The sequence below is a fragment of the Vigna radiata genome, chromosome 5, assembly GCF_000741045.1.
Source record: "Vigna radiata var. radiata cultivar VC1973A chromosome 5, Vradiata_ver6, whole genome shotgun sequence".
Classification (NCBI taxonomy): domain Eukaryota; kingdom Viridiplantae; phylum Streptophyta; class Magnoliopsida; order Fabales; family Fabaceae; genus Vigna; species Vigna radiata.
The window spans coordinates 8,320,695-8,335,287 of NC_028355.1; the positions used below are offsets into that span (position 1 = coordinate 8,320,695).

The 14,593-nt window shown below is 34.7% G+C and overlaps 2 protein-coding genes across 3 annotated transcripts; one reads left to right on the forward strand and one right to left on the reverse strand.

The window, feature by feature from the left end:
• Positions 1 to 3,091: 3,091 nt before the first annotated feature.
• Positions 3,092 to 11,544, reverse strand: LOC106762474 (probable alpha-mannosidase At5g13980). 2 transcript variants are annotated; one of them, XM_014646412.2, is made up of 29 exons: positions 11,154 to 11,543; positions 10,990 to 11,073; positions 10,784 to 10,872; positions 10,379 to 10,553; positions 10,149 to 10,268; positions 9,913 to 9,996; positions 9,750 to 9,821; positions 9,423 to 9,536; positions 9,144 to 9,244; positions 8,846 to 8,939; positions 8,494 to 8,661; positions 8,315 to 8,404; positions 7,942 to 8,007; positions 7,803 to 7,859; positions 7,379 to 7,598; positions 7,148 to 7,284; positions 6,941 to 7,015; positions 6,787 to 6,852; positions 6,633 to 6,704; positions 5,222 to 5,269; positions 5,010 to 5,129; positions 4,842 to 4,907; positions 4,620 to 4,732; positions 4,444 to 4,528; positions 4,112 to 4,219; positions 3,905 to 4,000; positions 3,765 to 3,812; positions 3,558 to 3,626; positions 3,092 to 3,456 (listed from the first exon to the last, which is right to left on the reverse strand). In XM_014646412.2, exons 1-29 carry the CDS (start codon positions 11,361 to 11,363, stop codon positions 3,259 to 3,261), a joined length of 3,045 nt encoding a protein of 1,014 aa, XP_014501898.1. In that variant the 5' UTR covers positions 11,364 to 11,543; the 3' UTR covers positions 3,092 to 3,258. The 2 variants fall into 2 exon arrangements, with proteins under 2 accessions (XP_014501898.1, XP_014501899.1); XM_014646413.2 differs by lacking the exon at positions 10,990 to 11,073 and having other exon boundaries at positions 11,154 to 11,544.
• A 1,657-nt stretch (positions 11,545 to 13,201) lies between these two features.
• On the forward strand, positions 13,202 to 14,313 carry LOC106761741 (protein MHF1 homolog). Its single transcript, XM_014645313.2, has 4 exons — positions 13,202 to 13,320; positions 13,416 to 13,487; positions 13,716 to 13,796; positions 13,885 to 14,313. Exons 1-4 carry the CDS (start codon positions 13,218 to 13,220, stop codon positions 13,998 to 14,000), a joined length of 372 nt encoding a protein of 123 aa, XP_014500799.1. The 5' UTR covers positions 13,202 to 13,217; the 3' UTR covers positions 14,001 to 14,313.
• The last annotated feature ends 280 nt before the right edge of the window (positions 14,314 to 14,593 follow it).

Sequence of the window (14,593 nt, forward strand, 5' to 3'; positions counted from 1 at the left end):
TTTTGCTTATGATCAAAAAGGGGGAGAAGAATAATATAAGGGGAGAAGTATAAATTGATATAGGTATTGCTAACTCTGTTGTTGTTTGTTAGCTCGTTGTTTTGCAGGATAACCAAAGTTGCTTTTAAAATTTGAATTTTTGATCATCATCAAAAAGGGGGAGATTGTTACCAATAAGGAGTATTGGTAAATCTTGAAGACAATTGTTTTGATGATGCTGCAAGAAGACTTAGTTGAAAAAGAGTCTAAAATTATTTAATAGCAATTTGTAGAAATTAAATGTAGTAGGACGTCTTTTAAACCTTGTAAAACTTAGCTTTTAACTCCAATAATCGATTATCAAGAAGCAATAATCGATTATCACAAGTCATTCAGGAATAATCGATTATCACTTCATATAATCGATTATCACTTTTTGAAAAACCTGTAACGGACTTGAATAATCGATTATCACTTCATATAATCGATTATCACTTTTTGAAAAACCTGTAACGGACTTGAATAATCGATTATCACTTACAATAATCGATTATTTGTGGTNTCTTGATTTTGCAATACCACCTAGGGATAGGGGTAGGACGATCAATTGCGCTAACTTCTGTTTATAATGCGGTATTAATTATTAGGGGAGGCTAGGGATAGCAAGCCAGAAGTTAATATTAGGCCCTTTTCGCCGAGGGACCGGGTTAAGGGAAGGCTTAGAAAGTCGCATAACAATTGACTTAATCAAACTAATATTCAAGGGTAGTAGGTAAGAGAGAGNGGATTAGATGAAATTGTAAACCCCCAACAACATCCATTCATCCATTGTTTTCTTTTGTCAATTGAATCAACTTTATTTTGCATGTTAATATTTTTGTTCTCAAATCCAATTTATTAATTTTTATTTTCAAGTCTTATTATTTTAATTCACGTGAACGAGAAAGCCATTCGAGTCTCTTGGGAAAACGATACTTGGTCTTACCATTTATATTACTTGTACGATTTGGTACGCTTGCCAATTTGTCAACAGCGCCACCTTTCCAGAATGCTGGAGATCCTAACAGATATGTGCCTCCACCTGTGCAACAAAATCAAAGGCAGCAACAACAACAACAGCAAGAGACACCTGCCTAACCAGCTGCCCAACCTTCTACTTCTTTTGAGCCTTCATTGGAAGAGTTAGTGAGACAAATGACTATGCAAAACCTGCAGTTGCAGCAGGAGACCAGAGTTTCCATACAGAGTCTCACTCACCAGATGGGTCAGATGGCTACTCAGCTAAACCAGGTGTAGTCTCAGAATTCTGATAAGTTACCATCCCAAACTGTGCAGAATCCGAAGAATGTGAGTGCCATAACCCTCAGATCAGGGAAGCAGATGGTTGTGCCTTCAGAGTCAATTCCTACACCTACACCCACATCAGCTGCTTCTTATAGGAGATAGGACCATTCTGGTCCAAGCAAGACATTTGAGGTGGGTGGATCTTCTTCCTCTCCCGGTGGTTTTTCTTCTCCTCCAGGTGGACCTTCTCCTTCTCCCACCACTACCACCAGTGCATTTTCCCCTTTGTATGATCGGCCTATCCCTCTTCCCTTCCCTTCAAGGGCACTTCCTAGAAAAAAGATAGAAGAGGTGGATAAGGAAATATTGGAGACCTTCAGGAAAGTAGAGGTGAACATACCTCTACTTGATGCCATCAAGCAGATACCGAAGTATGCCAAATTCTTGAAGGATCTGTGCACACACAAGAGGAAAATGAAAGGCAATGAAAGGATCAGCATGGGCAGGAATGTATCTGCGCTTATTGGTAAGTCGGTCCCTCACATTCCTGAAAAGTGCAAGGACCCAGGTATATTTTGCATTCCTTGTGTGATTGGAAAAAGTAAATTTGAGAATGCCATGCTTGATTTAGGTGCTTCTATTAATGTCATGCCTTTGTCTATCTATAAATCTTTGTCTCTTGGTCCTTTACAACCTACGGGTGTGGTCGTTCAGTTGGCCAATAGGAGTGTTACCCACCTAACAGGTTACATAGAGGATGTCTTGGTTAGGGTTGGTTAATTGATTTTTCCTACTGACTTTTATGTTTTAGAGATGGAGGAGGGATTCTCTCCTGCATCCGTTCCCATTATCCTAGGCAGGCCATTCTTGAAAACTGCCCGAACCAAGATTGATGTGTATGCTGGATCTTTGTCTATGGAATTTGCTGATATTGTTGTTCTCTTTAATATTCTTAATGCAATGCAATTTCAAGCTAAGGACCATTCTGTTTTTAGGATTGAAATGTTGGATGACATTATTGATAAACATGTTCTTGATGAGTTTAATTCTTTGCATGAGAAAGAGCATTCTTTTCTATCTTCTTTACATCCATGCATTGAATCTGGATTTGAATCAGGATTTGAGAATGATGTGGAAATTGTTGTAGATTTTGATGAAGATTGTGATGTCCAGGATATTGATGCTATGCATGATATTGATGATGTTGTTGACATATCTGTGATGGACATTGATTTGGATTGTGATGAGATGGGTGTTTTGCCTTTACCTGTGAATTCTTTAGAGTCAGAATACATTAACCATGTTGCAGGAAGTACACTTGAATCTGACTTGCAGGAACCCACTCTTGAGCTGAAACAGCTCCTAGAAAACCTCAAGTATGTGTACTTAGAGGATGATAGAAAGAAAATGGTGATCATTTCCACCTCCCTTGATTTTGTTCAAGTGGAGAAGTTGCTTGGTATGTTGAGAAAGCACAAGAAGGCCATTGGTTGGAGTTTGGCTGACATACCTGGTATTAGCCCATCCACATGCTTGCATAGGCGTCTGCCCCCCCTCACAACCGACGTCAATGGAGGTAAAAAAGACTGTCTTCTCGCCAACCTCGGGTCCTTGGACGTCTGGTTAGGGCAGAACAGACGTCTACTATATTATAGATGTCGAGTGCCCTAGAAATCGACGTCTTGTTTACCAACTTATTTACGGTAATGCCATCATCTATCAATATACATCGAGCCATCCTTTAATCGACGTCTTATGGGTGACGTTAAACAACGTTTTTACTCTAGTGTGAAAAGAAAAATAGTAATTTAAAAGAATAGGTTAGATGTCGAAGGAAAAGGATAGGAGCAAATGCACTAGTGGCAATGAGCAGGAGTCCATACACCTTTAGCGAAACAAACGCTAAACATATTTATTATTTTTTCGGGCTTACATAATGTTAGAAACATCTAAAGTCTGATACAATTTCTTAGTTATTTTTGTTATGGTGGACTCTTAAGGCCTAAAACTGATAACAAAAGTCCGAATTTCCATGGGAGCAAGTTCTACAATTTGATTTTCTGGATTTACTGGTCCTCCCCTCCACACCTTAGATTCTCGAGGTGACCCTTTTACTTGCCAAACCAATCTCTTCCTCTCCATTTCTGCTCTTTCTTGGTTAGCTGATAAGCTCACTTCAGTTATTTTCTTTATCTGAAACACAGAAATTGAGGCACATTAAGCACCTTAGACAATCGCATGCTAAAAACAAACTAGCTATAAGAAAAGGATATTTAGTTGTGATCTTTTTCTACCTGCTTGGAGGAAAACAACTTCTTCAGTTCTACGGTTGCCTTAACTGAAAGATACTTGTCCTCCTCAATCTTGTATATCACAGTAAGAATTCAGTGTGATGAAAAACAGGGCTCAAAAGCAATTGAATCAAAGAAACATAAGAAGGATAAATTCATCTCAGATGTAATATATTGTAACCATGCAGACAGCAACTGAAGAGAATATACCTCGTATAAGTGTGCCAGCCGAAGGAGAACTTTTCCGTCACCCAGATCCTGATGAGTTCCAGAAGATGGCTTAAGATTATAAGTGAACAAAAAAAAAAGCCTTTTTTGAACAAATATTTGATGAAATGAAAGACATGCACCTGGAGGGTTATTATTGCAACGTTATCCGGTAAGTCGTATGAGGAATCTATTCCCGAGAAGGTTGTGACATGAGATTCTCCCTGGTGTGCGTCACTCTAGAAAATATGTGAAAAAATGAAGGAAAATTCATGAGTAGGGAGTTACAAGTTCAGCTCACTAGGAACACAATATTTTCAAACACTTTCTGATAATCATTCTATAATCACCTCTGTGAAGGCTAAAAGTAAGGGTGAGTATATCTCCTGACCAAATGATCGACGCCATCTAGCACCCTCTCCTACTGGATCAATTCTGAAATAGTATTTCCCTAGCACCTGCAAAATTTATTGTATATCATGAATGAGCAATAGGGTAAAACCAGCTTATAATTAGCCAACACATTAAGAACTAAATGGAAATATTTGTAACATTAGTTATATAAACTACTTATGTTAAAATATTAGCTTATAACTTATTTCAACTAACTTATGTGGTAGCTTTAGTAACTTGAAAGCTCCTAGAATGGCTTACAAAACACATGTTATATAGATTAACTTACAGTTAACCCTGTGCATGTATTATGGATGCAAACTGTTTCATTCAGTGCCTCTGCAACACCTCTGGAATCATCCTCCAGTAACCTCCTATACAAAAGAGAGAAAATGGAAATAGTGGAGTTTGATTTGTGGAGAATATGCAATGAAAAGATTGGAGGTTTTAAACAACATCACAAACCTATGAACCATTAGTTCCAATTGTCCATCCATGATGCTGGAGCCCCCCACAGCTCTATCTACCAAAATAGAAAACTCTTTCCTTTTATCTTTCAGGTAAATCCCAAGGTTGATCTGAAACATGCAACAACTAGATTCCATTAATCAACAACTTCATGGACTGTGTCTTCATGTGTATATTGAATGTAGCATCTTCTAACAAACATGGTTCAACAGAACATACTGGGTAATAATTTCCAGCAACAGGTTGATTCACTTCCAAGTGCCAGTCTTTTCTGTAGTCTCGAACCTGTAAATGTAAGTCATTATAAATTTGTAACAATTTATTAGGTTAAGCTTTGATATGGAAAACCGTTGCTAGAACTAATAACGGTCAATCTGCTTGACTTACACGCTCAATGAAATCACGTCCATTGGAATCAGTATAGAAGGTTTTGTTGCTTGCCAAATTTGTTTTAATCTCAGTTGCAATTTCCTTGCCAACTCCATCATCAATGGGTATAGGTCCAACCTGATGTAAAGACAGCTTTATTATGATTAATCTTACACAATGAAATTTTGAAAACCCTGGTCAAGAAATTTGGAGGAAAAACAATTACTTACAATAAACTCAACCTCAGCATGTTCTTTGCCCTTGTACAGTCTAGTAGTCTGTTCAATTAAGCCATGGTCAAATATTGAACTCTGAATCTTTATGATTACGGTTTTTTAATAACTTGAATGTGTTACAAAAACATCTTAGTTACATTCTTCTTACCACCGTTAATGTTTGAAAGAAGCAAGATGGTGGTAAAGTCTAAATTTTCATTTTATAAAAGTGAGATTGAAAACTCACCTTTTTTTTTCTGTGATTCCTTTCCATTTGCCAATGATACATAGGATAAGTGAGTGATGTGTGGATAACTCATCCCACGTCCCCTTTATTTCCTTTTACGCTTTATTTTCTAACTTTACAAACTTTTTACCTTTTGTTCCATTTTTAGACGATCATCTTATTTTTCATGTACTATCACATACTAATAATAGAATTAAATGGTAAATAATTTGAAGTCATTTTAAATTTATTAGATTTAGCTCCTTAAATATTTTATTTACTTTGTCTTATTAAACAAAAATTTAAGATTGAACTCAATTAAGCAAATATAAATTTTATAAACTTTAAATCCAATCACCTTATTCAATAGTCTCTTTTAAAAAACTTTTATAACCTTTCTTAAAAGCGCTTTAAAGTGGTACAATTTGTCTTTTTCTAAATTATATATATATATATATATATATATATATATATATATATATATATATATATATATATATATATATATATATATATATAATATAAATTAACAAACTATTGGTACAAAAATATGACTTACTTTTACAATGACTAATTTCCATTCAGAAAATATATATTTTTTAAATAAAACTTAACTTTTTAATGGTCAAATATGTAAAACTTAACTGAAACCGATAAAAGTATTTTTTTTTTTCAAACTATTTACAAATTATAAAAGTATAATAGTCTAAAATTTTTAATTCTATTCATATCTCACAACAATGTATTATTCAGAACTCTACACATTCTGTTTGTAGATTAACATATGGGATTAATTAAATGATTATTAAATACTATATATACATATATATATATATATATATATATATATATATATATATATATATATATAAACTTAAGAAAATTTATTAAAACAAAAATAAATTATAGATAAGTCAGATACTAAATAAGGAAAAAAAATTAACATGTACCTAAACTATGCACTCACTGCATTGATCTACACCACACAGATTGATATTTAAAAGAATGAAAAAAGCTGAAAATCCTGATCGTTTCTTTATTAAAGAAAAAGGGAATGTATCACTTCCTTCTGTCGTCATTGTCCAAGTACATATATGAAAAAAGTGGGTGACATCTGACTCTGCTTATTTTATGTGTCTTTTTCTCTCTTTCTTTCTTTCTTTTATACACATATGTAAGAAAAATAATGTTATATGGTACCTGGTATATCCATGAATCAATCTGCTGATGCACTTCATGCACAATTGGTCCCCGAAAAACTATGAGAGGAGACTGAAATTTTTCAAATGAAAACCAACTGATTAAGTTCTAGCAATACCACTAAATATATATGTTGCTAAGTAGATAACTTCACCTTCTTCCTCTTGGAATTGATGGGAAATGGTGAACCATCAGGTCTAAATATATATGCTCCAGATGTCTTTCAGCAATTCACAAGATTTAGATCAATTGCTTGACATAACTAATCATAATCAATTCAAATCTATGGATAAAAAAAATGTTATCACCTGAGGAACAGTTTCATCTTTATCAACTCCTTTGCCGGCGTAAAATTTATATGCCTGCTCTAGGGCTTCTTTCACCTTTTTCATTGTGAGCAGAAATTTAGAATGCATGTCGTGTAAACCTTATAGAATAAACATCCTTAGAAGCACTAGCTTATTATAGTAAAGATTTTGGTAGGCAAATAGGGATGTGACATCCAAATCACACACCTTGCTTCTGCTGTTGATATATTCAGTAAGTTTCCCTTCCGTCACAGAATAAGTTAATTTCAAGTTTTCTAGACCCACTGTAATTATATCACTTCCATTCTTTGGCTTGTGAGCTGCATGTCTATCTGAAATAGTAGCTGCGATGCAATTGCAAATTTTCTTCTTTAGGAAAGAATAAAGTCTCCAGCAGAATTTATAGTTTCAGGAGGAGAATAACAAAACAAGACTAACCTTCATTTTGGGCATAGGATACATAGTAAGTGCTAAAACCAAGTGGGGGAACAGTTGCTGGAAAAGCAAGCCAGTATTTGGGTTTCACAGTTGGAGACACTCCCAAGTATGCCATAGTGTGATAATTTCTTAAACCAAGAAAAAAATCAGGTATTGGCACCAACTGGGATTGGACTCTTTTCCCGCTGGAATCCCGAACACCAACGTTTTCATTGACAACCTAAGACAGATTTGATAGGCAAATAATGTGAAGCATGATATTTCCTATTTTCAAAACATTCTTCATTCGTGTTGATAAGCATGGTATATAATTACGCTGGACAAGAACAAATGTATTACAATTACAATGCTTCAACTAGAAGGCATCAATTGGCACATAAAGTATTGAACAAATGCTTATGGATGAAGCAGATAGGACACTCACTGGAATCCTTATGATATCTTCTCGTTTCCATCCCAGAGGACTGTAAACAACAATCTCCTACAAGAAGCAATGTATTAGAAAAATCTCAATCGATAAAATTCTGCGTTCTAATAAGCAACAGATTTGAATCAGTCCTAACCAGGTTTTTTCCATTGGAGAAATCGACTTCTGATGCAGGACAGTAACTTATGTTCAGAAGTGGACACTGTAATGACAATACAGAAGAGACAACTCAGCCTCATTATTCAAAACATGTTAATATTTTTTCAGCTGTTTCAAAAGTAACACAACCTTTCACTCCAACTACAGATTTTATCTTGAAATAATTGCTAACAAGATTTGTGATGGTTATGAATTGTAAAATTTTGACTTAGCTCTACTGACTTAGTAGTTTCTCGTTGTGCACAAAGAATGAACATCGAGAAGAAAGATTATCCATGTGCCTTAGGATGTTATCTGAAGACTAGTAATTAACAGCTCACAGTTGTTGAACTGAGAACATCACTACTTGCCTGTTGAAATTTAATCTGTGGGTTCTTACATCCCGTTTTGGTTGCTCCCTCTGTCAAACAACCAAGTGATTCTGCAACAACTTTCTCAGCCTGAACAAAATATTGAAAAAAATATATATATTTCTGAGATTGTAAATAATAAAGTTCTAAGAGAACAGATATATAGACAATTTTATTACCTCTGTATAACCTATTGAAAGCCGTTTGGCATAATCATTAGCAACGTGCTGCTTTTCTGTGCCAGATACTGCATCATGATGCTGAGCAATAGCCAAAGCTTCGGCCAATGAATCAGTTTTTGGACCTAAGGCACTCTTCCCTTTGAAATACTCCAACTGTCTTGCTGCCTGTTTCAAGATTGAAGACCAATAAGAGGCCAATTTAGAACTTTGATAACTTTCCAACATATTCCTATGGGATGTTAAGGTTGAATAAATATTCCAAAAAGAGGAGCTTTGTTTATCCTCCTAGGCCGTCTCAAATTTAATCAAATACTTAATTGCTTCAATTGACAATAATGAGAAGCCTTACCAAGTAGTATCCACTTATCAGTCTGACATAACCTTTGAGAGCAGGCCTGCTTGTAAAATACCCTGTCCAATATGCATTCACACGATCTGCATACCTGATATATTGATCATCCAGAGATCAAATAACAAGTTAGAAGAACGAAAAGGAACGCTAATACGCAACTAAACAAGAAATGATTGCTTTTGGGTAGGCAGTGCAGCCACCAAGATGTTACTTTCAAAATCATGTTGTAGGAATAAGTTACAATTGGAGTTTCTTCCTGAAAGAAATACTGTATATTTTGCATTTTGGAACTCACGGAAAGTAGTCATCAGTCTTGATTGGCCATGCCTCATTTGTAGCATGTTTGGCATCAGTGTATATTGATGGGGTTGAGTATAAGGCATGGACCCGACCATCCTAAATAAACATGAGTCGGTTATCTCATTAGTATGTCAACCACTATTGGAAATAAGCTTAGTTTGATTTAAAGTCATGAGCAGATTGAAAACTAGGCAGCCTAACGAATCATATAAATGCAATAATCAAGTAAACAGAAGAAAATTGTCAATTACGGAAGGAGTTGAAGATAAGTAACTTGATTAACATAGTGAATAAATTTATCCATTTGCCGAAACCAGCTCTGCGCGTATTGGTACTTGAAATCTGTCCCCATAGTCCACATGATATGATTTGTGCGCGTAATATTGGCCTGAAACAGAACATTATAAGCAATGTTCAATCAGTTTAAGTGCAACGGACAAACTTCTAATCATTTTCCATTTGGAGAATCTACATTTTCATTTCTTGGAATTTCGGACATTTAAATCATGTACGGTAAACATTTTAAAAGTGAATTTTAAACCAAGCTAAGCAAATTCCAGAGAGGAGAACCGGTCATCCGTTCTTAAGATAAATTACATACCTGTGATATTGCTGCTGCGACAAACTCGTTTACTCTTTCAGGGACATTGTAGTCGAATAAATTGACATCATCCTTCAAGGCAAAAAGAAGTTTACTTAGCACACTTCCTGGAAAAAAACAAAAAGGCAATTGGCCCTAAAGTAGTATTTGACTCGGATTTTACCTGAACAATGGGAGAATCGTCATTTACTTCGTAGTAGAAATTACTGGGAGGTTCATAATTCTCAGGGAACGCACCGGAAAATATCTGTATCCATGAACAATTTTAAGGATCCGTTTGTAAAAGCCTACTGGGGGAGAATGAAGTGAATCCAACAGAAGAAAAACATGATTTTTGTTGTTATTGCCCTATGCAGAATCGATACAAGTTATAAGCGTAAACTGCTTTGGGTTGCTCACCTGTGATGATGAACCAAAGCTCTTAGAGCCCCGCCACACAACTTCAAGAGTTTTTTCATCTTTTCTCTTTGCTCTGTCTTGATAGTCAATCCGTGCAAAGAATAGAGAGTCAAATCCAACCTATTGCAACAAGAGTAACGCAGCTTAAGAAACAACTACCAATGTACGGAAAAAAAAAATCTGTTTGTAAAATACTTCGATTGCATTTTCCCCGGCCAAGTTAATGCTACCTCTGCCCCCAACAAGTAGGCCTGAACAGCAGAATGTCCAAATGGATCAATCTGCCACCCTATTCTCGGAGTCACTCCAAATTCTTCATTCAGAAATTGATGTCCAAGAGTTGTCTGATCAATCATGTCAATGTAATGAGTAGCAGCCTCATCATGCATACAAAAACCTCCATTTCTGCAACCCATAACCTTAGCATTTAAAGTAGTGTCATCGAAACTGAAAGCTATTAATACATTAAAGCAGAAGAACATTCATCATGACCAATTTTCATTGACTTCCTATAATAAGAACAAAAATATTGCTTCATTCAGTTATTAGAGGGTATGAAGGTGGAAAAGTAGATTGCTTGTGAATCTTTCAAATCCACACTTCCTACAGAGATAGAAGATAAGATAAGCGAATACATGAACTCCAATTGACCAGATTTGACCAGCCCCTTGACTATGTTCCGAATATCATCACTTTGTTCTCTCCACCATCGCTGAAAAAATGCCTGTAATACAACCAGAGCAAAGAACAACTTACAAAGGACTAACTCAAATACAAAACACCACTTATCTTCAATGCTTTTATCATATCACCACTCAATGTGAGATATCCCAACTCTTACCTGCTCAACATAAATGAACTTTCGATTCTTGTCAGCCGACAATGCGGGTACCAGGGAATCGAGCACGTTCTGAACGCATGCTCCCTGCCCCCAAAAGTTAAAATGAAAACATTGAATGCAACTGAGAGACAGCATGTATGTGTGGGAGTGAGATTGAGAATGACCTGAATTGAGTTGTTGGAGCCAACATAATACTGATCAATGGTCTTCAACCAGCCAACATCGTCATGAGTGTGAGGGACCAAATGAACGTTGATCTTGCCAGGGTCAATGGATGTTGTTGTGTTATACCTTATATACTTAGATTCTGAGGAAATTACACACCCCAACAAGAGTACAACCCATAGCACACACAACCCAGTAGTGTTCTCCATGAAGAACACTCTTAATTGAACTGATATAAGTCTAAGGAAATTTGTTTATTTAAAATAATGGCGATAAGGATCTCCGCTATTTTTGTCGCAGTTATTGTCTTTTGTTCTGATCCCACTGATTCCTATAGATGGACGTTAGATAAATAGAGTATGAAGAAGTCACTGTCAGTTTAGGATTTCGAAGCTAAAAAGACTATTGATAAGGTTGGTGATCCCCGCTGTCCCTAATGAGAACAAGTTATTCCACTCCTTGCTACTCTCACCAACTAGTAACTGTTTAGTGTGTGGCTTGTAACAATAAGAATGATACTTTGACAGAAAACTTTTACATTCATTTTTTACATTATTTTTTATTATTTTTTATTTTCTTCATTTATATAAAAAAATATAAAAATTTACTTTTTATAATTATTTTATTATTTTACTTTTGTATTATATCATATAAATATGAAAATATGTCATTTTATCATTATTCTTCTTACAAATATAGTAATTAATTAATAATAAAATTTTATTGTGATTATTTTTTAGTTAAGACTTAATAGCCCTTTTTAGTTCCCGGTTTTGCTTATCATCCTCATAAAGGTCCCTGGTTTTTAAAAAAGAGTCAATTTGATTCCTGGATGGAAAATATTGTGTCAATATAGTCCCTTTAATTAAATCCTATCAAATGGAGTTAATGCATTGGTGACGTGGGTCGTGACGTGTCATTATTCTTCTTTTTATTTTTACTTTTCTTGTATTATCGTCATTTACTGTACTTATTTATGAATATAAATATTATTTTTAAATTTCATTTATCATATTTTTAATAATGTTTTTGTTACAAAGTTTAATGACTTTTTATACCAGGAGTGGTTATACTCGATGTAAACCATAAATGATTAAACTCGTTATATCTTTTTAAAGATAGTGGAACTCTTTAAGAATGCTTGAAGGAAAACTGGACGTAGTTTAGTTGGAGTGAACCAGTATAAAAATAAGTCTTTTCTTTGTAATCCTTTTACTGACTTTCTAAACGTTTTATAAAAATCTTTAAGTATTCAACACTGTCTACACACCGTCTAACCCCTACAAACAAAATTTAGTACTAAATTGAGAAAAGATTTGTACACTCTATTCAAACTCCTTTTTCTAGAATTTATCTATTGCTTCATTGGATTGAGCTTTTAAAGCGGACAAAGAAAAGATCCACATTTAAATGATTATACAATGCTTAAGTTAAGCTAATAAGAAAACATAAATTAATGAATAAATGAAAAGCATATATTAAGTACTGAGTAACTAGATACTACATTTTATATATATATATATATATATATATATATATATATATATATATTACCTCCTTAATTACAATCTTACATCATAATCTCATTGATTTTATCTCATTCCATAACATTTATTCCAAGATAATCATACTTCATGAAGTACAACATTTGAAATATAAAGTGCAACCTTATATTATGATTAAATAACCTTTAAAGCATCTATGAATAAATTTAGAAAATTAAAACATATTATAAAAGATAAGAGTGTATAACTTAAGTGATGTCTACTAAGATATTATATTTAAAAACAAAGCCTGTCAAAACTTAGAAAGACGTCACCTTGTTAACTTGTAACTATAACTTCATTCTATATTTCCATTAAATCTGAAGTTGGAACCGTTAATTGTTCATCACTTTAGTGCCACTCAAGCATCAACTCAACGTTCAAGGAAAAATTAAAAGCTTAGTTGGGCCGGGTCACTAGGACCCAAATCGTGTGGTGTCAGGCCCATGTATCAGAGGTGCCCTCTAATATAAACATATTCCCTCCATCCGGTTTCCTCCATCGAAAACAAAATCGACTATGGAAAGCGCGGACACGAACAGCGAAGTGGAAAATGACGCAGAAATGAAGATCTTGAGAGACAAATTCAGGCTCTCTGCAATCGCCATCACCGAATCTCAAGGTTCAATTCTTCTTCTTCTTCTCACGAATGTCATTTTTTTCATTCGTTTGAGATTCGAGTTCCTAATTATCATGCACGGCAATTCAATTATGCAGCAAAACATAACGGCATGACAGTTTCAAAAGTAGTAGTCACTTGCATCGCGGACTTAGCCTTCAAGTATACAGGTAACAAACATTACCGTAGTTTCGCTGCACATTCCTTTTCTGCCGGCACCTTGTTAGAGTGAACTTAAACAGCACCGTGTATTATAATCGTGTGATTGCAATGTGTATGACATAATGTCCCTTACGAGTGTATCAATATAGCAGTGCATATATCTTATGTTTTAGGTTTTATTATATGCGAGTGTTGAGCATAAATAATGAAATTGAAGGAAACTGTTATGTGAGCAGAGGGTGTGGCTAAGGATCTTCGTCTGTTTGCTCAACATGCGAATCGTAAATCTGTAAATATGGAAGATGTGATACTCTGTGGTTAGTTTCATAACCTTTGAATGTTTTTCAAGAGAACGAAAATGAGTTTTGTTTATATCTGTTTAATTTTGTGTATTTTGGTTTAAAGCACATAGGAATGAACATCTATCTGGCTTGTTGAGGACGTTTTCCAATGATTTAAAAGTCAAAGATCCTCAATCTGAAAGGAAACGAAAGAAAGAGACCAAAAAGAACGACAAATGAACCGCTTAGCGCTTATGCCTGATGCACATATATGGTCCGTTCTGTATTGGTACCGTTGGAAAAATTTATGTATATTTTCTTTCCTATCTATGTTTTTAGTTATATAATTTTAGGGCAAATTTTATATGCAGTTTCTCCTAGTATACTATTTTAAGAAATATGTACAAAATATGTCGAGAGATGTCCGTTTACTAGAGCAGATTTTTCCTGATTAGTGTTGTTGACCCGTATAATGCTAGAGCGAGTTACCAAACTGAACTGGTTTGGCATAGTGATGATATGATACTATCTAATAGTTGGTTATTTTGTAAAAGTGGTATTTACTGAAGGTACATGCAAACATGTGGCAAGAGAAGTTAGAACTGATTGTTTAAAAATAAGGGTAACAAAGGATAGTTCCTGGAAAACAGGGTGTCATGGCTGAAACGTAAAAAGCAAGGGGCGCCATGTAAATATCTCAGAGTAGTTGTTCACAATAAATTCTAAACTTTTAAGTAGGCAACAACAAAACATTGAAATACTCAATATTCTTTTAGGTTTTTGAAAATCATTCTATAGGTTTTAGTTAGAAAGAACCATATCAAAATAAATTC

Excerpts from the sequence above, each read along its gene's own strand:
- LOC106762474 (XM_014646412.2), bottom strand. The coding sequence starts at position 11,363 with ATGGAGAACACTACTGGGTTGTGTGTGCTATGGGTTGTACTCTTGTTG. Across the intron at positions 9,245-9,422 it reads TTATTCACTATGTTAATCAA|GATGGTCGGGTCCATGCCTT; the intron begins GTTACTTATCTT and ends ATGTTTATTTAG. Across the intron at positions 7,860-7,941 it reads TCTCCAATGGAAAAAACCTG|GAGATTGTTGTTTACAGTCC; the intron begins GTTAGGACTGAT and ends TGCTTCTTGTAG.
- LOC106761741 (XM_014645313.2), top strand. The coding sequence starts at position 13,218 with ATGGAAAGCGCGGACACGAACAGCGAAGTGGAAAATGACGCAGAAATG. Across the intron at positions 13,488-13,715 it reads CTTAGCCTTCAAGTATACAG|AGGGTGTGGCTAAGGATCTT; the intron begins GTAACAAACATT and ends TTATGTGAGCAG. Across the intron at positions 13,797-13,884 it reads GGAAGATGTGATACTCTGTG|CACATAGGAATGAACATCTA; the intron begins GTTAGTTTCATA and ends TTTGGTTTAAAG.